Source organism: Streptopelia decaocto, assembly GCF_964273445.1.
Source record: "Streptopelia decaocto genome assembly, chromosome: 1".
Classification (NCBI taxonomy): domain Eukaryota; kingdom Metazoa; phylum Chordata; class Aves; order Columbiformes; family Columbidae; genus Streptopelia; species Streptopelia decaocto.
The window spans coordinates 39,621,708-39,642,800 of record NC_138663.1 but is presented as its reverse complement, the minus strand read 5'-3'; the positions used below and the strand labels follow the sequence as shown (position 1 = coordinate 39,642,800).

Below are 21,093 nucleotides of genomic sequence, written 5' to 3'. Positions count from 1 at the left end.
CTGCATTTTTGATGACTTTTAGCAGTCTAGGTCTGTGACAGACCAAGGCTGTGTGCTCAGTCCGTCCTCCAGTGACCTCAAAGTTGTCCCTGGCTATCAGCCTGCCCTCTACCTTGTCATGGCCATAAGCAGAACCCAACTGGGCCCTGGAGTGGCAAATGAGGTTCGGCTTAACACAAACCACAAATAAGGGCAGCTGTGTGTTGCTGTCTCTTCCTTAACAAGAGCTGTAAATTACTCAACAGGCAGATAAGAGCGAGTAGAAAGGAAATACTTAATTGTCCTCAGCATGAGGAACTTAACCTAGAGCATAAAAAAAGGCTGCAAAAAGGAAAATTGGATTCGTTTGGGCTCAGGGCTCACACTGGTGGTTGCTTAACCAGAATGGGCTGAAGGCAGGCTCATGTTGAGGAGGACCCACGTAGCTCCTTGCAAAAGGTCACCCTAGGGAAAGGCTTGTTCTCTGCTGGCCCTGGACCAGCCACCTCCAGGAGGAGGAGAAAGGCCTTTGCTGTAGCTACCACCAGCCCAACACTTACCTGTGAAAGGGCTGCACAGGGCAGGAAGAATCTTCGCGAACCTCTGAGACCAATGCAGGAGACATGAGAAGGCCCATTCCAAGAACTGGAGAGCCCCTCTATTTGCAGAAACAGGTGAGGTGCAAGTCACAGCGAGGGCCCAGGGAGCACAAGCTCATGCAGGCAGGGGACGTGCTGTACTAAAACTGTGTCCTCTAGCAAAGGGTCTCCAGTGGAGCTGGCCCCAAATGCTTTGCTATAGCAGCTATTCACACACACACATACGTACCCATCACACACCAGAGCTTGCACCATGCAAGCAGTCTCAGTCTCTCTCCAACACTCCGTCACCAAGAAGCACTAAGTCTTATGCAGTGTAAAAGCTGTCAGGGCTGGGCAGAGGCTCAGTGGCAGCTCTCCTGCGACATGGCATGTCCTCCCTTGCTGTCACCATGAACACAGCCTCCTCTCATAGCCAGCAGAGGAGCACAGTGCCAAGCAAACCCAGTCAGTCTGACTTTTGGCATTAAAGTGGCAAGCACTGTTTTTTCAGAGGGACAAAAAGCAACAAAGGCATACTTTAACTTGGAACAAACTTTTCTTTAAAATTTATTTTATAGATCACACCAGCCAGAGTGATCTTTGAATGCTGGTCACAAAAGAGAGATCACACCACCTCCTTTGCACAAACTGAAGTAAACCCTCTTCCAGTCTCGGCTGTCTCCTTCGATTGGAGCACAAGGAATGGAGAAAGAGAACACTACCCAGAGCTCCCTGCTCCCCTGGGAAGCAGAGGGCAGTGAAATCAGATGCAGTTTGATGCTGCTGCAGGGCCACAAGGAACCAGGCCCTGGTGCTCTGCTTAGCCACACTTCACACCCCCTCACAACGCGGGTGCTATTAGTGTTGTAGCCGCCTGTAGTTCCCCCCTCGCCAGGAGAGTGCTGGTATTTAGACACGGAGCTTGGAAAGGACCGTCTGACCTCCCCCTGCTTTCCATCCACACTCAGGCCCTTGCAGGCTCTAAGGCAAAGTACCCTCATCTCCAAACCACGTTCCTCACCTCTCCCACACCGCTTAATGCTGTTGGATGCTGGTGCCGGCATGGGGAGATGCGCTCCAACCCCGCCGAGCCTGCTGTCAGTCAGTCGGCTTGAAAGCCTACCTCAAATCACAAGGTGCACTGGAATGAACTTCACATGGGTGCCACAGAGTGAGAAACAGGAACAACTCGCTAAGGAGGGACAGAAACCTTTCAGTCTCCCTCTAATTAATATAAAAGTCCTTCATTGGAGGATGAACCCCTCAAAGAAACCGAGGCTGACCGCACATGCTGGGGAGAGCAACGGTTTGCTGAGGATGCCATGTCCTCCTCAAAATGCTACCACAAGCCGGCAGAAGATAGATAACTCCTGTCCTCACAGGAGCCAAGGGAAGGGGCAGGGTTAGAAGAACAGAGATCAAAATAAGCAGAGGATTGATCACTTGCATAACCCAGGGTTTTAAAAAAAAAAAAAAAAAGCAAACAAAACCCCCACCGTGATAACAATGTTAATTCATAGACTGTCCTTGCAGGGCCTTCCTGGAGAAATCAGAAATTATCATTAAAAAAAAATACAATCTTTAAAAAAATCAAATGAAAGGCAGAAAAACTACCACGTACTTCCAAACCTGAAAGCACTTCTCTAAGTTTGGTAACAATTCATCATTGCCCTCTTTGGCCAAGAGGGGAGGTGACAAACAATACCTCTGCCATGGCAAAGCTTGGCCAGTGAGTTCCAGAAAAGATCTGGGAAATCTTGGAGTAAACAAAATCAAGGGGAGGTCAAGTTTGCCTGGTGTCTCTGTTCCAAAAAGTATATTCCCACCTGTGACCTCTGTCTGTCGAGGCAAGGCAGCTTCCTCTGGCTCAAGGGACAGAGTGAGTGCTCCTGCACTGTATTTTTAATACTGTCAATTGAGCTGCCACTGCCTTGAGAGACAGGTTAGATTTGCTCCAATGTGCACTGAACAGACAATAGGAAAAGCAGCATAATGGAAGGGGAACAGGATGGACAAATGACTGCCCATCTAATTCTGTCTCTATTTAAAATTTTAAGTGCTATCAACATATTTGAGAAGGATATTTAGTATAGGATTCCACAACTTAACATCAAGAACTGCTTTCCAATTTGCTTCCTTCTTAGGTCTCCAACTACTGAATTTTTTTATCACCTCCTTCAAACTTCAGTTGCCACAACATTAAATCCATTTAGAAATAGTTTAAGATGGAAGGAATCCAGAAACATATTTGGCATGGGGCCACAGTGGTGAGGAAACAATGCCCTACGCAGCCATGTTTTAACCTTTGCAAGTCTGAAATTTCAAGTGTTTGATAACCCCTGGATCTGAGACGGCCCATAGGAGGAGAGCAACAAGTCCTGTGGACAGAATGGGGTGAGGGAGGAGGGAGGCAGCTAACTGGCTCTTCCCAATTCTATCCAGACTCTCCTTTCATCTTCATGCACACAAAATATAATAAAAACTAATAAGAATAAAAACTAAGCCCATGATGTACAAAAATGTGTTGACAGGGGGAAGAGGAAGGTGTCAGTTACTCAGTTCTGTGTGTCTTATCACCTTCATTAGCTTATAAATTATGCTCCTCTCCATTGCTTCCTTCTGGGAGGAGGGACGATTCTTCTGCAGCCAATCAGCTGGGATGGGTTTTGGTTTAAGCTGCTCTGGATCTTTTGGATAAGAAATGAAGGGAAAGGGAGGAACTCCTCAGAGGGAGAAGGAGTAAGAAATTCAGCAGCCACTGGCAGGAGTCACACAGGCTCCCTGAGACTTCACTTTATGGCGCTGACCTCCACGTCGCCGGCCTCCTCCTCCAACCTTTGACTGAAAAACAAGAAGAAACACTTCAGCGCACAGTGCCCTCTGAATCAGAGCATCAACACATCAGAGTTGAGATGGATTGCACACACGTCCAGACAGCAGGAGGGCAGTTGTGACTGATCAGCTTCCTACCACTGCAGGAAGGCAATAAGGCAGACAGACACACCATGAGGAAGGAGGAGATACAGACACACCATGAAGTTCAGCCCTTCAAGCTGGGGAGGATTCCTCAATTTTCTCAATGCTTCACTCCCATGAGAATCAGCAGGTGTTATGGGGCTCAGCATCCAGCAAACTGAGGCCTCAGGCTCCTTGGCTTTGTGAAGAATGGAAGGAGAGCCCTCCCACCCCACCACCAGAGCTTTCTTGCTGATCTGACTCTGTTCCCAGCCTCAGGCCAGCAACTCTTCTCTTTTAAAGCAGCCAAATACCTTATTGCCCTCACGGATGTGGGGCTCTTCATCCAGAGCAGGCTGAGGGGAAGCAGCGAGGAGAAAGAGGCAGAAGTAAGGAAGAATAAAAGCAACACAGACTCTCAGGGGCAGGGATGAAACAAAGGGCAAGCTGGGAGCACTACTTACAACCACGGTGATGCTACAAGAGACAAGGAGGAGACAGGGGATTGGTAAGAAGCCACAGGCATGTGCAAAGGGAGAGAACCACTGCCAGAGGGCCCTCTTTCAGCAGCCAGCCTGGCTCAATAGGGTGAGATTTGACCAAAGACAACTAAAATTTCTAAAATTAAAGGGGGATAACACTGACCAGGTCTCTTGACAGAATCAGTTCCTAGATAAGTAAGCTAAAAGGAGAAGACCCATGTAATAAAGCTGATAAACAGCTCCCAAAGCTGGCAGTTAGAGCTTTCATAGCTTTCAGACCAGAAGGGCTAAGTATCCTTCTCAGACGATCTGAGCTGAGAAGTCCTAACCAACAAAACAACTTGGATAAATGTATCTAGAAAGAGATAAGCCTTTCGTTATCCTTGGATGTCTCCATCCTCCCTCCTTGACAAGGCAGACAACCTGTGTCTAATACTACTACGTAAGTTGTAGTTTGTCTAGTGCAGGGATGTTTTACCTCTCATTCAGACAGCAGAGACTCATTCTGCGGCCGGTTGTTAGACGCTATGCTGGTTCAGCTACTGGGTATATGGAGACGCTTCCTCACCATGAACCCAGTGAAGTGGTGAAACAGGTTGCCAAGGGAGGTTGTGCCATCTTCCTCCTTGCATGTTTTCAAGACATGACTGGATAAAACCCTGAGCAACTTGCTCTGACCTCACAGCTAATCCTACTTAGAGCAGGAGGTTTGACTAGACACTTCCTGAGGTGCAACCTGAATTGTCCCAGGACTCTAAGCTGCTGAAAGGTCAGACAATGAGTCATCCAGTCATCAGAGAATTCTGTGAGAGTACTTGTACTCCTATTTGTTTCCATTGCACAGAGAGTCCCAAGTCGAGTTCAAAGGGTATGAGGAGATAATGCTTGCGCTTCCTTCAACAGATGAAACCGGGATACAAACAGCTAGGACAGACCCAATATTTTCCTCACTTACCAATGGTTGCAGGGCAGTAGGAGTCGGTGGTGCTGCTGCTGTTGAGGGGGCCTCATCCCCCGGTGGTGGGCCCCCAGCTGCCATCCCAGATGGGGGAACACCATCCTCTCGTTTCGTAACTGCTCCCTTCTTGGTTGACTGCATCTTGATCTGCTGTGGCTTGGAGTTCATTGGTGAGTTATTGGTGGTCTGGAGTAACTGAAAATTATAAAGGGGGAGGTCAAAATCAGCATTAAAATAGTTAGGCCTACCTAGCAAGGTCCAATGCTGCTTTTTAACAAAAAGCCTTGAGAAAATTGATACCAATAGCCATCAGGAGAACACCACAGCAGCTGTTCAAAGAAATGAATCAGAGGCATGTGGCTCAACCCCCACCTTTGCATTCCCTGGTTCACACCAGCTAAAGACCCATCATACAACAAAGCAACCCATGTCAGGGCTGACGTTTGTGATCACAGGAAGTCTTCTTCCCTCAATTTTCCAGAGCCATCTGGATTCTCCTGCTGGCTTCTCCTCGCCAAAACTAGTTTATTGGTAAAAACAAAACAAAACAAAAAAGTTGGACTCCTGAGCCTTTACCTTAGTGATGGTACCCACAGCTTTGGTGCGGCCCTCACGGAAGACCAGCCGCTGGTCTATATGCAAATATTCTGGGGTTTTGATGAAGCGAAAGTGCACCGTGGCTTTGTCCCCTGTCCGCAGGCAGTCCTTGTCCATGCTGAGAATCGTGGCTGTCTGACGGATGCTGCCACAATGCACTGCAAATGTAATGTACAAAGGCTTTCAGCAGTCAGTGCCATTAGTGGAAACAGGTTCAGACAGAAATCTCAGGCAGCTCTTGCTACCCTGCAGCTAACAGCAACGAGTTTGGAATGTAAAAATCTATGGTGTACCGAAGACCATATGGGTCATGTGGCTGCCTTTATTCAGTCTACAGAAAGCAAACACATAAGCTAGAACAGTTGCCTTAAAACAGAGACTTTCCTGAAGGACCCTCAACAGAATCCTACACACCAAGCAACTGGTCCAGAGGGTAGGACCCAAAATAAGTCATTCCATCAGCATTTGAAGTCGAAGGATCTTTGCACCACAGAGATCTGGCTCAGGCAGGCTCCAGGTACACCTGGACTCACACAAGTCCTTTTTACCTGCAACCTCCCCCACTGTCAGCTCCCTTCCCTCTCTTCAACATGTTGCTGGGAAAGGTAAAACCAGGAGCCATGGCTTATATTCATGTTAACAGAGTCATCAGGAGCAAAATTATCTCAGGCTAGAGCTGATACAACCTGTTATCACTGGGAAACAAAGATGAGACAACACTCAGACACGTACCCATGGCCTGGTATCGTGGGCTGATGGTGGTGGGGTGATGGAGGACCAGAATCTCTGCTTCAAACTCCCACGATGCTTGTGGATTCAGGCGCGGTGACACCATTACCATGCCTTTCCGGATGGAAGAACGCTTGATCTGAAAAGCAGAGATACAAAAACCTTAGCATGGTTCTCTGGGGAAGAAATGTGCTTTGCTGGCTGACTGCATCCAGAAGGATCCTACAGGGATTTCACAGATATTAACTTGTGCTCACCAAAAGGCAAAACAAGAGCTGTTTAGCAGTATGTGATGATGTTATGCAAAGGTTGCAAAACTCGAATTCAGCTGAAGTTTCTAAGGAAGCTTCAGTTAGAGTGCTGGGAATGCTGGACACTTACACAGAAGTTTTAAGTCACTGATCCTTTAAAAGCAAAACATACATGCTGGTTGCACATTATCCAAGCAGATGATCTCTCCAGAAGCATGATGTCTTTTGACACAACATGATAAGTCTCAACACAAAGTCTGGTATAGCTATATCCATAACCCCTTAAAGTCAGTGCAGAATCTACTGTCAGAAACCTTTTGCAGGAGCAATTGCATCAAATTTTGCTAACTTTAAACCAGCAAATCATGCAGCTGGTCCTACAAGCTGAGAGGAATAGTGTAGAGGATACTAATGCAGTTGCAGCACAAGAGGACATTTTTCTTGAAACGCCTCCACTTCATTACACATCTGCAGCACTATTCCTCACTACCTTGGGTCTCACTGCTATTACCTGGCAGCTGTCAGGTGGAACAACCAGGACATGGGAACCACAGAGGTTCCATGGGATTTTATTCTGCTGCAAAACGAAGCAGCTGAGGTTTGCAGAAGCAGTCTTACTGCAGCTGAACTCCAAGAGCACTCTAAAATTAGGAGGGCAGTTCCTGCTCTGGAGGTCTAGAGCAGATCACCTCACCTTCTTCAAAGCAAAGGAGGCAGTCTGGCCTCCCCGCACTTCTTTGACAGGCATTCTTTTGCGGTGGATGGACTTGACAGCAATAGGTAGGAAGTTGCCAAGGGGATCTGGCCCCAGCAGCAGGGTGTCGTTTAGCTTGATCAGGCCTCTCAGTGTTGTCCCAGACACAACTGTTCCTACACCCTATGCCAAAGAATCAAAAACAATAATTGGGGTTACTCAATCATGCTAGCAGAAGAGCTCTAAGAGACCTTATTCGTCCTAAAAGAAGCAGAAAATTCTTCGAAATGCCAGGCCTCTTACCGGGACAGAGTAAGTGTCATCTATCTGGAATTCTGCTGGCTCTTCTTCCCTGTAACTGGTCCGCGGAGACAAGAGATTAAGAAACATCTTCAGCAAATCTAGGTTCTCCCCAGTGACGTTTGAAATCTGGAAAATTGGGCACATCCTGTAAAGGAAAATTGATGAAAATGGAGTTAGGTAACCTCCCTGCCTGGAATTCCACGTGTAAGGAGACATCCAAAATATTGGGACTGAATTCAATACACAGTGCTAGGAAGGGAAAGCCTGGCAAGCAGTCAGATGCACAACACCCCATGTCTGAAAACCCTGCAACATTGCCTCTGCCTTCTAATGACATTCAGGAAGAGGTGTAAGGTTCCAGGACTGAAGGAAGCGAACACCCTGCCATCTTCTGCTGACTGCCCAGAAGCAGCCTCTCATTTCTGCCTCAGACAGGGGAACACAAGCAGGTCAGTCTCAGAATGAACACATTCTTATGGAATCAACACACCAGATGGCAGATGCAACCTTCACATATCTAGACAACGTGACTCTCTTTCTGAGCCTTCTCACCCAGTCTCCAAATAGGATCGAAAGAGAAACGACTCTCCTCTACTCCCGTTACCTCTCTGAGCTGAAGTTGGAGGCTGTTACAATGACATCATCCTTGCTCTGAACCAGCACGGGGATCTTCCTGCACCCTGGGGACTTCAGCAGTCGCTGTAACAGCTTCAGGGTTTCTTAAAGGGTGAAATGAATATTGTTAGGGCAGCATCTCCCGTCTTTACAAATCGCTTTTGTGGGGTCTCTCCTCAAGGGGAGACTGGTGCTCTTGCCACAAATAGACAGGAGAAGATGGCTAAAGGCGCATGAGTGAGACCATGTGTTTGCTGCAGCCCAGGTAGGACTCAGGAGCCATTCCATCTTCCATTTCATGCCAGCTAGCTTGCTGCCAAGCGACACCATACATGAACAGACACGTACATTTGCATCTGCAAGTGCAATGCTGTGAAGTAGACATTTTACAGCTGTCTATTAAGTAGCTTTAAGCAGTTATGAGGGGTTTCCTATTACTATAAAGGATTTTCCATATTGAATTCAATGAAAATCAGCAGCACTCAGGAACTGACATAACCGAGAATATGTGAATTAGAAAACAATTTTGAAAAAACAAACCTCAACACACTTTGTCTGGCAATCAACCTGCCCTAAAAGGTTAGAGGAGCATGAAAGAGGTAAAGATCACCACCACAGAATATGACAGTGTAGGTGGACAAGAACCAGAAATAAATGTTTTAGGACAAATCTCATGGCTTCCAACTTTGATCTCTTGCCTCTTTTTCATTTATTTTCTAAGCCTCATATCTATCAGCCAGCAGGGGCAACACCTGATTCACTAGCAACAGCCTCCTGCGAAGTGCCTTATGATAAATGAAGAAAAAAAAAAAAAGAAGGCTAGTAAAGCCTGGCTTAAAAGAGCAAATAATTTATATTCTACAATTGTCATCCAATTAGACTTTTTTGTGAACAAATGATTGCCTATGGGAAAGCCATGTTTTGGATACAGAAACACAAACATCTAATCATGCCATCTGCTATTCACTGATACACTTGAGCCAAATCTCGTCTTTATTTAATTTAAACAGAACATGACACAGGAGTGGTTTCTCCCAAGAGCAGCTCTTCTCACCCTAAGCCATTCTCCTTCCTTCCCTGTTATTATGTTGTGGCCAGGCCTTACATTTATTTGCCAAACATCTATTACAGAGATATTTAGATTATCTTTTGATCATATGTGTCTGTTTACCTGAAACATATTTAGGATTTTTACAATAATTAACTAACCACAGACAGTACCAGGAGCACCCACTTTCCTGGTTCTCAGGACTGCTTATCAAAAAAAGCACTATTCCAATTAACCACTGTGTGTTCCTGAAGGGGTGCGAAATGAATCAAGAGAATTTTAAAGGTGAGAGTGGGTCACAGCCTGAAAAAATGTCAAGCAGAGGTCAAAGAGCCACTGCTGGGGTTTAGAGTTGCTGTTTTAACTGCTGCTGAGCAAAAGAGTCACAAGCCCCTGCTGCTCATTGCCATCCCTGCCTGTGCTCAGTTTCAGTGCTGCTACCACAGGTAGCTGCTTTGAATCATGATTTATTGGCTGTTCAGAGAGAGGAAGGAGCTGCTGTAGTTCTCAGCGTATTTTAAAAGTGCCCAGGTGAACAGAATGTAACAAGCAGCTGCCCCTTCACCTAATAGCTGCCAGAAAAGAAGTTTGATCACAGCTTAAGATCACACTCAAACTGTGGGCAAGGAGGAAAGCAGCTTTCAAGAGAACTTCCAGACTTTCCCTCCAGGTTTAAACACCCAGAGGGAAAGTAAAACCAGAACCCCAACTGCCTGCTTCACCCCTTAGAGCTCAGCTATGCAAAACCTTGTAGCAAACACTTTTGGGTTGCCCAGCGGAGCCCCCCAACTCAGGTAATTTTGAAATGGTGACTGTGAGTGAACTGCCTGCAAAATTGGCAAGGGAAAAGGACAGATTTATGGAAAGTGTTTAAGACACAGTCAAAACCCGATAAAGCAGTTTTCTTCCAGCGGTAATTTCTCAACCCAAGCAGAGGACAACAGCACATACAGAGGTAAGAAACAGCCCCGGAGAGAGCTTGTGAGACTCACCTTGCAGGATGTTGGCAGGACACATGTCAATCTTGGTCACCACAACAAAGACAGGAACGTTAAGTGCAAGCGCAAGGCCCAAGTGCTCCTTGGTCATTCCAACAATCCCGGCATTACTACCAACCTACACCAGGGATAGAAGATACGGCGATGGAAATGTTCCTCCTGCAGTGAGGTGGGTTACAGAGAAGACATGCAGCAGACTGTAATTAGGTTTTAGAGGCATTGCTGGGACTGTATGAGCAGACCCAGCTTATTTCAAGTGCTCTTGGACATTGGCTAAGGACTCATTTCATCTCAGTTTCAACAAAGTTTTCTAGAATTCAGAAATACTTCTGTTTTCAAGAATCACACATCTTGGGTCTGTCTGGGACTGAGAGTCCCGGGGCACTTGTGTCAGAGTCCTGGCTTCTGCCTTCCAGCTCTGGGAGATGCTGCCTCCCTCCACAACCCCACAGGAACTTTGCAAAAGGAAAGAAGTTGAGGCTGTTAAAGCTGTGAACAGCCCCACTCATGCTGGTACCACACATCTTTCTTGCTACCTACCATAAGCATGCAGAAGTCAGGTAAATGGCCGGTCATGCCAAAGACAGTGGTTTTCAGATACTTTTCATGACCTGCCAGGTCAATAAAAGTGATGACCTTGGTGGATTTCTCACAGATTTTTGTCCACTCCAAGCTGCCACCGTGGCTGTCGGGCTTGTTCACCACGTTGCCCTCACTGTCGAAGCCCAGGATGTCATTGCCCACGCTGCTGGTGCGGCCTGACTCTATCTCGTGCTTATGGCGGAAGAGCTTTTGCCGGGCAAAGCCTCGGCCGTTGTCGAGTTCGCCATGTGTCAAGACACCCAGCAGCGTGCTCTTTCCTGCATCCACATTGCCAACCACTGCTACCCTGGAGAGGAAAGCAAAAAGGAACCTGGTAAAATTTGATACCCAAAGAAGAAAACAAGCAATCAAAACAAACAAACAAACAAATCCAAAAAAAACCACCACCAAACACCACTGCTTGTGCAAATAACTTTTTCTCCCTAACATTCAAACAGAGATTCAAAATGTTAGACCTCCACAAGCAGAGCAGAGATTCTTTCACAGTTATTAGTTAGCAGCAGAGAGCCTGGACTCTGGAGACTGGGATGTGGAAGACTGTGGAAACATGTCACTGGTGTCCAGAACACAGTCAGCTGAACCCAACATCACTTGATGATCACACAATCTCTCTCTACCAACTCTGAGTCTCTGCAGTCCAAAACGTACGCTGTGACAAATCAAAATAAAGGCTAAATCTCAACTCGGTCTAGAATACCTCTGCCTTTCTCATATCCCTCATGTTACAATAGCACCAGGTGCTAGGGATAGCACAGAAATTTAAATTGCTGTTTCCAGAAAAGTTCAAAGAACAATGAAATGTTTCAGGGCAAAATCCTCTCCTACAGCAAGCTCCTTCCTTGTCTCTGATAAAGGTGGCTATTATGGCTATTGGCAAATGTTGGAAATCCATTCCATCCAGGTCTGGGCAGTCTCTCAAGTCAAGTTGCACAAGCTATTTTATGTCCATTAAAAGGTGACTTGGATCACCACAGTCTTGGAATAGAATTTAACCCTTAGTCAAAAGTAATGTACGCCAGCAGTGTGCGCATATGCACAGATACGTGCATATGTGACTCCCTGCAGGGATTCCAGCACACAAAAAATTCTCAAACTGCAAAGCTGTCACTCAGAGATCAACAGCCCTCAGAACTAAACACAGGCAAATCCCCACAAACAGCTTGTTCACAAAAGACACAGCAACAACAACAAAACGGCGGTTTCATTAGCAAGGAGTGGTCAAGCTCAATTCCCTTTGTTGCTACAACACCCAGACTGGAACCAGCGTTGCTGGCTCAGCATCATGGACTGTTCACAGGGCAAAAATGCAGCTGGGGCTGCTGACTAACCCTGTCTCCACCCAGCTCCTCACCTGACCTCCAGGAAGTCGTTGTCACCCACACGTTTCCGAACCAGGTAGTCCCGCACCTTGCCCCCCGCCTCCTGGTGCTCCCGCAGGAGGATGACGTCGGCCTCCATCTGCTCCGCCATGCTCTTCAAGGTGGCATAGGACGCTTCCATGTCTGCCTCGCTCAGACCGTATTCAGTCCCATCTAGGAGGATGTTGGGGAGACAAAGGACAGTCGGTGAGCACCACCTGGCAATGGCCATTGGCAATGTCACCCTGCCTGGGACTTGCACACCCATCAGGATTTGTATGTGGACTGGAGATGTCAGCTATGTAAACAGAATAAGCACCCTTTGCCCACAATTAAGAAGGATGGTCTTCGCTATAAGTCTTAAAAGATACTAGAAAAGCACCGTCTTTCATCTAGAGGAGGTTTCTTCACAACTTCTACAAGCAAATACTTAGGTATTGGCAAGCAAGACACATTTCTGTCTAATTCCCTTACTTCACATGCTGAAGGTACTTTTCGTGCAATTTCCTTTGGCCAGATAAAACATCTCCTCTCACATTGCAATAAAAGGAAAAACATTAACAAGAGAATACCTCTGACTGAAATATCATCACAATTAACCAGTGAACGTGGGACCAATTTAAACAATCAGCTTATTTTATAAAACCACATCCCAAGTGCAGTTTTTCTGCAAGTCTGGCTTACACAGCACCTTCTTTAGCCCCCAAATACTCCAGTTAAAATTACAGTTTTGTTATGTCTCACTGCCTTTGTCCTGGCACTTGAAAGCAATACTGACAGCACATGAGGCCAGAAAAAAACCAAGAAGCAACTGCTGTCTCTGAACAGCCCACCCAAGCAAAGAGCTGACAGTCAGAGCAAGCCAGAGGCAACTACCTGGACAGCTTAAAGGCCACCACAGCTCTCAGCTTCTCTCCTAACTCAGGTGCTGAGAAGCTGCACAGATTTCAGGCCAGAATCTCCTCTGTGGGTAAAAGAAAACAAAACAAAACAAAACAAACAAAAAAAAAAAAACAAAAACAAAAAAAAAAAAAACACAAAAAAAAAAAAACAAAAACCAAGAAAGGTGGAGCGGCACATGGCACCTGGATGAGCAATACTGTTGCTGTGTGTGCATTCATACGCATGGCTGACTCATCAGCTGGTGAGCAGCAACTGCAGTTTGCATGAACTAATCAGCATTTTAACTACTGCGCAGCTCTACAAGTAGAGCTGCTGGGTGATTCCCAACATAGCTCATAAGCTGGCTGAGAAGCTGTTGAGATGGTGGGGAAAACAAAAAGCACCATGGCTGGCGAATGAGAAGGAGGAGCCAGGAGAAGGGAAAAGACAAGGCAGAAAGGCAAGGGTCACTGCTGAGGAAGCTCTGAGCCTCCTGGCAGGTTTCACTTGCTTCTCAGTTGGGCATCCGTGATGACAGAAATCACAGACACTCAAATGAGGAGGAGGGATGGCTGCAGGGATATCAAGATTTTTTTTTCTATTGGCTATTGTTTCCAGTTTACAGAAGTGATCCCCACCTTCCTTGACTACGCAGAAACCTAAAATGAAGTCAGAAGTTTTAGCTCACATTTTAAGAAACAAATGCCTGCTTCTAAGTGCATCATTGCAACAACCACCAGTTAACAGACTTACAAGGTATCCTAGAAGAGAAAGCATTTACTAGTCTGCAGATGCGATTATCCCAAACACCAAGAATTCAGATTACACGTTGGAAGCTCACTTGAACACAAGAGCATTATCCCTGTGATATTGGCTGCATGACCACTAGCCATCTAATCCTGGCTTCTCTTCTACCTTGGCTGCTTCACAAGATACCAGGAAAACCTCAAAAGCACACAGTTGTGAGGCAACACAACTCTCTCTCTCCATTATCTCAGCCAACCCTGGCACTGATGACCAGAGTTTTGTCTTGTTCCTCAAATGCAGTAACTAGTGGAATGTTTGATCATAATAATTTGAAATCCAGTTGATATCTGATGTATTTGAAACGTGCCTTTAGCCTTATGACAGCCATAGACCACTTTTTTGCATTCAGAAAAGAAATCTGGATTTCAAAGCAAGGCCACGTTCCATATTGTTCTAACAGCATCAGATGCAAATACTCAAATTGTGAAAAAGAACAAAAAAGTAACCCATGCTAACTGCTAAAACCTGCAAAGGCAAATGATGATAGTCACACCCGAGTTAATGCAACAATAAAGACCTCACGCCGAGAAAAGGAAAACCTTTCTCTCCATAGTACAGACACACATGAACAAAGAAAGCCAGCAGCATCTATTTTGGCTATACAAAGCACCTCCAATACATTCATGTGGGGTAAAAAATAATGTTATTTACAATGGAGAAGTGAACAAAACCAGACAGAACAAGAACCTCCATCAGACATTGCAGACATCTACACTAAAACTGTTACTGTAATTCCAGATCCTTCATCTCTTCCTAGTGTGCCCAGACAACTAATGCCTTATTTCCAAAAAGAACATGTATGATTTTATACAAAAATGTGTTTAGATCTACTACATAATACAGCTGTTGGCAGGAATAAAAAAGAATCTGTCTCACATGGTCTGCTATGCTTTATGGAGGTTTCCAAGTTATTCTGGAGAAGGAATACTACCTTTTGCAGCAGCCAGTTAGATGAACTAGGTTTTTCTTTTAATTTGAATGGGTTTTGCTGTTTTCCTGAGGAAGCGATACTCACCTGATCCTTGACCAATGACATAGATGGTCTCCCCACATCCCTCATCAATTCTCTCTGACATTTGCCGGAGCAAACTGTCATACTGCTCTGAAGTTGGACTCACCATCACTAGCTGGAAAAAGAAAATAAATACCCAATTTGTAGATGTCAAGCAAACAATTTCACAACCAGCTGCACTTATAAAAGGCAATCAATCCGTGTGCTTTATGGAAAGACAAGGGCCCTTTTGCAAGGACCGCTTTCTGGTGTTTTGGTTTTGTGTGTGTTTTTTTTTTAAAGCAGCTTCACTGACAGCTATTTCCTTATGACACTGTACAAGGTTATTTGTCTGAGCTCAGAGTTCATTTATGTTGGAAGATTTACTTCAAAGCAAATAAGAATACCAAGCACCTCATTTTGAAGTAACCAATGCTTAAAAGCCACATTTAAGCGAACATCCCACTTATATTTCTGTGTAATACATGTTTCCGTGCAAGGAAAACAGAAAGGGGAGGAGAGATTTCATCCAAAGAAATCCCTTAGGTGGGTGCTCCACCATCTCCACGGCACAGAGTGCTGCTGCTCGTCCAAGGCACGACAGGCCAGCCAGAGGAACCCAGGAAGATCTCACTGCAGAGCACACCCGGGCAACAAAACCTACAGCATCTGCTAAGTTCTTCACATGCTTAATGTCTCCTTTTGTTTTCCAAAGGGGCAGATTAAAACACAAATGAGGATTATTTTCCAACTACTAACAAGACTTTAGGTACTTTACACTATAATGTTGAAAGGCAGACATACAAAGCAGGTTGTACACATATATTTGGAAGTTATAGTGGAGAGCTGCAGTTTTGCCAGCCAGCAGCTGTGTCACCAACAAGCTTTGACTGCAGTTACTGCACCACCTCAACTTCCTTTGCCCTTCCCTGCAGAGGCATCAAGAGAAGAAAAAAGTAAACAGAAACAAATCAGAAGATGAGGGCAAGACGACAGTGTTTCAGAGAGGATTTTTCTTAGAACAGAATGGTGTAGCACCATTTCAGGCAAAAACCCGTGTCACTCATACAATCAAGCTGAAAACACTCATACAGAGTGGCCACAATGGTGGTGTGGCTGTGGCTGACCAAGGAGACCTTCAACATCCATCAAGACCCAAGAGTTGCCTGCGTCCAGTCTTACCAACCTGCTGCAGGCTGAGCATCCCGGTACAGTGGCTCAACAGCTGCTGTGTTTGAGATGTGCTTTTCTGTTAAAAAGCCACTTTTATTAAGAGCCATAAAAGTTATCGCCTACCAATAACCCTATGGGTAAGCACTCCTGTGCCACGCTGCAGAACCCAACGAAGTTCATACTTCCACTAGCTGTCCTCACACATTCCAAAGTCACACCCAGAAAGATGTACTTCTAGTCACTATGCACCAAGGTCAGTCTGAAATCTGTGCCAGATTTGCCTAAGACATATGGTTTACAGCAGTTTGTAAATGACCACATTTTCAAGCCTGCCCAACACTCTCTACTAACACAGCCTGTCTTGCTAGCACAGCTAACACAATGTGCATTCAAAGAAAACTACCTTTCACACCTACTGCTACTTCACAGGTAATGAAGACCTTGATTAGAAATCTCGAGTGCAAGGGAACCCAAAACCCCTCAACTTAAGCGGCTTTCACAACTACTACAGCAACGCATGCATCTGGAAAACCGAAGCAGAGGCAGCAAGTGCTGGTTAGAAGGCTAAAGGCAGCCAAAGCAACACTTTCCCCAAATGCTCAGGGTCACACAGAGCATGGATGTGTCTGCAAGGGCCAGGGAGCTATGAGGAGCAATCACCTTCATGTGCCTTCTTTAGATGCATGCCCTCCCTAAGGTTTTGAACCACCTGGTGCAGTCTGCAAAGAGCAGCAAACATTCTGATCTGGAAGGCCACATAATCTTTCTATTTAGAGCTACAAAGGATCGAGTTTTGCCTTATACTAACTGTTCTTTTGGTTTTGTTTTCTTCTTAAAAGAGACCACTGATGTAAATGTATTGAGAGGAAAATCAGCAACTGTTCAGAGGCTTGATTTGGACAGGAATGGAAGGCTGTGTGTTGATGTGTAGGGCTTGTTTTGCCCAGCAAGCACTTTCAGGAACTCCTGGAAGCAGAGCAGACAAGCTCACTGCTAAGGCTACAGCCCCAGCACAAGTCAGGGACTCAGGAATATCTATTAAACAGGTTGCCATATACATAAAGATCAATAAAATAACAGGGGCCACCAGTGCAGAAGCACACTAACTTCAGTTCCTTCAAGCCTCATCACTAACTTTGTTCTTCTACAAGTCCAAATGCTTCAGCAGTGTGAGGGGCAGGGTGTTGTCTGAAGTACCAGGGCACATTTCAGCTGAGCAGCTCGGTGCAGCCTTTCTTCTTGGTGCCAGGCAGAAGGGCTGGAGGCTGAAACAGCACAGTATCCACACGCATCAGCTCAAACCACCATTCCTCCACCTGGCGCCTTTCACTGCCACGCAAAGGTGCTGCTGAAGGGTGTTCCAGCGGCAGACTGCCTCCAAAGCCTGTCCCGGGGCTGATGAGGCCTCCAGCTGATCTGATATAGCAGGATGTCAAGAGAAGGATGTGTAGAGCAAATAGCAACTTTCGTGGATGACCCCTTCCAATGCTTCTCAGCGCCCAGCCAGTTTTGCAGTTTCCCAGGTCACTGCACGATTTTAATTGCTGTTTTGAAGAGCTCTTTCACTTCCTGGACAGAGCGGGCCTGTTCTTTGCCATTTCCTTGGTCGGACAGAGGCCCTCCCTCTTGGTCTCTCTGCTTTTTTTCTTTTTCACATTGGAGCAATCTCCTCCATGCTTGCACCACGTATTTGCATTTTTCAGAGCTCTTCACAAGTCAAAAATTTTCACTTTTGTTCTTTCCACTTTGCCAGGCATTGAGCAGTTAAGAGTAGGAGCCATGTGTGTCTAGCAACCTCAGATTTCCTATAGGGCAAAAAAAAGTAACAACCAGTTATTGTTTTATTCTCACGACGGCAGAAGGAAGTATATCTCACAAGTTTGAGATGCCATCTCTAAAGTCCCTTCCCAATTTCTGGGGCGAGGTGGTTTTCCCCACCTTTCCTCTGACCAGTTTTGGGATGAACACAGACCACAGGTAGGTAGTAGCTACAGCTGACTGAGCTTTCTCCAGGGGGACAGTTGGACTGCACCATGCTGCACTGCCCAACAGCAAGCAAGACGCCTTAGTACTAATTAATAGCAATTTCAAGACACCACTGAGATTGAGCTAAGTTTGTATCAGCTCTATAAGGAGACCTTACAAAAGAAGCATCCCATATCCATAAGATGGACAAACTATAAAGATTAAGGGCAAACCAAATACTATGTGGTACGTAGTGCTGCTCTTTATTTGGAATAACACAGCCTGACATTTTTCACGGCTGGAAGGCCATCACCAGCCACTGGGAAATCAGGGGAAAGGCACCTTCTGTAATGTCATATTTTGCTTTCTATTTCCTGTGGACCTACATAGTTCAAGTGCTATTAATGGTCTGTTGTCAATATAGATTTAATATAAGTATCAGCTTCACTAACAGCCTGTGTGATACAGTTTTGACCTGAAAGGTGATTACTACTGCAGTGTGTTAGTATTGAAGGGAAAGCAAACACCCATTAAGATTGACATGACAATGAATTTGTGCTGATGAATAGAACTGTTTGCTTGACCAGCTGACAAGGTGCACTTGATAACTGAATCCCAAAGTGTTCCTCTCTAAAAAAGAGCACACCTCACAATGAACGCACTGGGCAAGGACTGGGAGAAAAGTATGTAAGGCAGTAAAGGGGTGGGTCAGAACAGAAGTAGCAGCTCCAAACAAACTGACTGTAGTAGGAATCACCATTTCAAGCAGGAATTGGAGGGGAGCAATTTAACTTCGAAAGCAGAAAAGATGGGGAGATCAGGGGATGGCAGGTTAGCTACTGCATTATCACCATGTGGGATTGCTGTTTTGAGCACATAGCAGGAGACTAAGAGATTGGGCCCAGCTTGTAGTCTTAGTTCTCATCCAAGATGGGGATGAATGAAAGGTCTAGGGGAAATACAGCAGGTGTACACTGCTGTATGGAAAACTAACTTGTAACAAATATATAAAAAAACCCGCTTACCTATCTCCTCCATAGCACCTGCAGATTTCTAGGAGTGGAAGATGGGCTGACAACACAAACAGTTGTGGGAGAACAGCATTCCTCTCTCTTCGTCAGAGTTTTGGTCAGGTTCTTGGCTGGCAAGAATCGGTGAGACAGCTCTCCGTTTCCTCCTGTGCCTTCTTCCACATCAGCCACATCCAAGACAAAGCACAGATCAATATTGGCATCTTGTATCAAAACCTTGTCCAGCTCATTAAGACACGAACAGGTGGCTCAATAGATACTGCAGGTTTGATTTATGTCCTTTACTTTCTTACGAGACATCTTCATAACATTTGTTTTAATACAGCACCACATTGTAAAATATCTAGTCATCCCCTCAAAAACAAACGGTTCCACATCCACACACCACAATTCCTCTCTCTTCATTTCATCACAGAGGGCAAGAAAATCCAGGACTTTGGGACAACTCCAGCTGGAAGGATGAAGAGAATGGATGGCAGAAAACCAGGAGGAAACACCAGCTATGCTGACTTCGGGATCACATAACTACAAGTGGACTGAACCAAGTTTTCAGGAGACTTTAGAATGGGAGATGGCATCATGATACATCAAACGCTTAACAGCAAAGGACACACAGCTAAAGAGATGAGCCAACTGGGACAAAACAGAAGACGGCACAGGAAGGCAGCTAATGTAGCCTGTGGTGGGAGTGTTACTACAATGTACCTTCGGACGCGATGGAAGCAAGAACAAGTTCTGACAGAGTAAGACCACCACACAGTTTTACCACTGTGTGATCCTAGCAAGCAACCATGCAAGGTGAACAAACCTTTTTGTGTTGATGCAATCTGGTTTGCAAGAGCAAGGCACCCTTGTCACTGAGCCCTTAAACTCGAAAAGTTACAAGCTCTGACCTGCTTTTAAGATTGCGAAGAAAGCCCTGGGAACCAGTACAACTGGCAGCAGAGATAACTACAGAGAACCGGCGAGGAGGAAAAACGTTGGTGAGACGTCAAAGGGCTGTCAACTTCCAGCCCCGCGCTCGCCGAGAGGCTTCGACACCCGCTGCAGGCGCTTCCCCGGGGAGCCCAGGAGGGCAGGGAGCCGGGCGGACGAGCCCGCCAGCACCCACCTTTCCCGGCCAGGGCGCAGCTGGTTCTCAGCTCCACGCAGCTCAACTTCTCCGCGCTTCTCCCGGCCGCCTCCCCGCGGCACGGCGGGCTCTGCCGCCCGGCCCGGGAGAGCCCCCGGGACACAACTGCAGCCCACAGGGAAGCCCCTGGGTGACCCCCAGCCCGGCGAAGGCCGGCGGGTCCCCGGCCCCTCGCTCTCCCGAGCGCGGAGGAGAGGGGCTGGGCCCGCCCGTTGGGCCGGCCCCGGCTGATGGGCCGCGCCGCTCCAGCGGGGACGGGGGGCAGCCACACGGGGAAGGCAGCCGCCGGAGAGAGGGCAGCGCGGGACCCAGCGAGGCGATGGCGCTCGCCGCCGGCCGCCCCCCCGCCGGGCCTACCTTACTGGTGAGGTCGATCTCGGGCTCGCCGTTGAGCACCTCGCCGTCCTCGCCGTCGAAGGCGACGCCGAGGGGACATGCGGCCGCCGCTACGCGAGGCCCCCCGCCCGGGGAGCCGGGCTCCGGGGCGAACATGCAGGCCGGCACCGGGGAGCCCCCCATCGGGGACAGGCTCCGCTCCGCCGCCGCCATCTTCCCTGCCCCGGCCCTCCTCCCCCACCCCCTCCCCGCCCCTCCGCGCCGGGCGGCGCGGCGGCCCCGCCCCCGGCCCGCCAAGGCGGGGCGCGGCGGAGCCAGCCAATCGCCGGCGGGGGAACGGGGCGATTAGTCTGTAGCCATGACGACGGCGGGCGGGGTCGCTGTTATTCAGAGCAGAGGGACACGCCCCCGCGAAGCGCGCGAAGCCAATGGGAAAACCACTGCCAGCTCGACTTGTTTTCTATATACACACACACACAACAGAGCCCGCTCGACGTGTCCGGTGCTCCCTGACCAATAGAAGAGCTGTCCCTCGTGACAAACAACCCTAAGAGCCAATCGAATAACACAGGTCCAGCGACTGGGTGGGATTAAACCACTGCCACACACGGGGCAGGGCCCGCCC

The 21,093-nt window shown here is 47.1% G+C and overlaps 1 protein-coding gene across 1 annotated transcript; it reads right to left on the bottom strand.

Moving 5' to 3' along the window:
* Positions 1 to 1,097: 1,097 nt before the first annotated feature.
* Positions 1,098 to 20,694, bottom strand: GTPBP1 (GTP binding protein 1). The gene is made up of 12 exons (XM_082043512.1): positions 20,490 to 20,694; positions 14,856 to 14,967; positions 12,145 to 12,325; positions 10,731 to 11,079; positions 10,185 to 10,308; positions 8,134 to 8,248; positions 7,530 to 7,674; positions 7,227 to 7,409; positions 6,285 to 6,420; positions 5,532 to 5,710; positions 4,953 to 5,150; positions 1,098 to 3,401 (listed from the first exon to the last, which is right to left on the bottom strand). The coding sequence occupies exons 1-12, from the start codon at positions 20,679 to 20,681 to the stop codon at positions 3,309 to 3,311; spliced, it is 2,007 nt and encodes a 668-aa protein (XP_081899638.1). The 5' UTR covers positions 20,682 to 20,694; the 3' UTR covers positions 1,098 to 3,308.
* Positions 20,695 to 21,093: the final 399 nt, after the last annotated feature.

Bases quoted from the DNA above. Each gene is read 5' to 3' on its own strand.
- GTPBP1 (XM_082043512.1), bottom strand. From the start codon at position 20,681: ATGGCGGCGGCGGAGCGGAGCCTGTCCCCGATGGGGGGCTCCCCGGTG. The intron at 14,968-20,489 runs GTAGGCCCGGCG...TTCTTTTTCCAG, and splicing joins AGATCGACCTCACCAGTAAG to CTAGTGATGGTGAGTCCAAC. The intron at 6,421-7,226 runs GTGAGGTGATCT...TCTGCTTTTCAG, and splicing joins CCTCCTTTGCTTTGAAGAAG to ATCAAGCGTTCTTCCATCCG.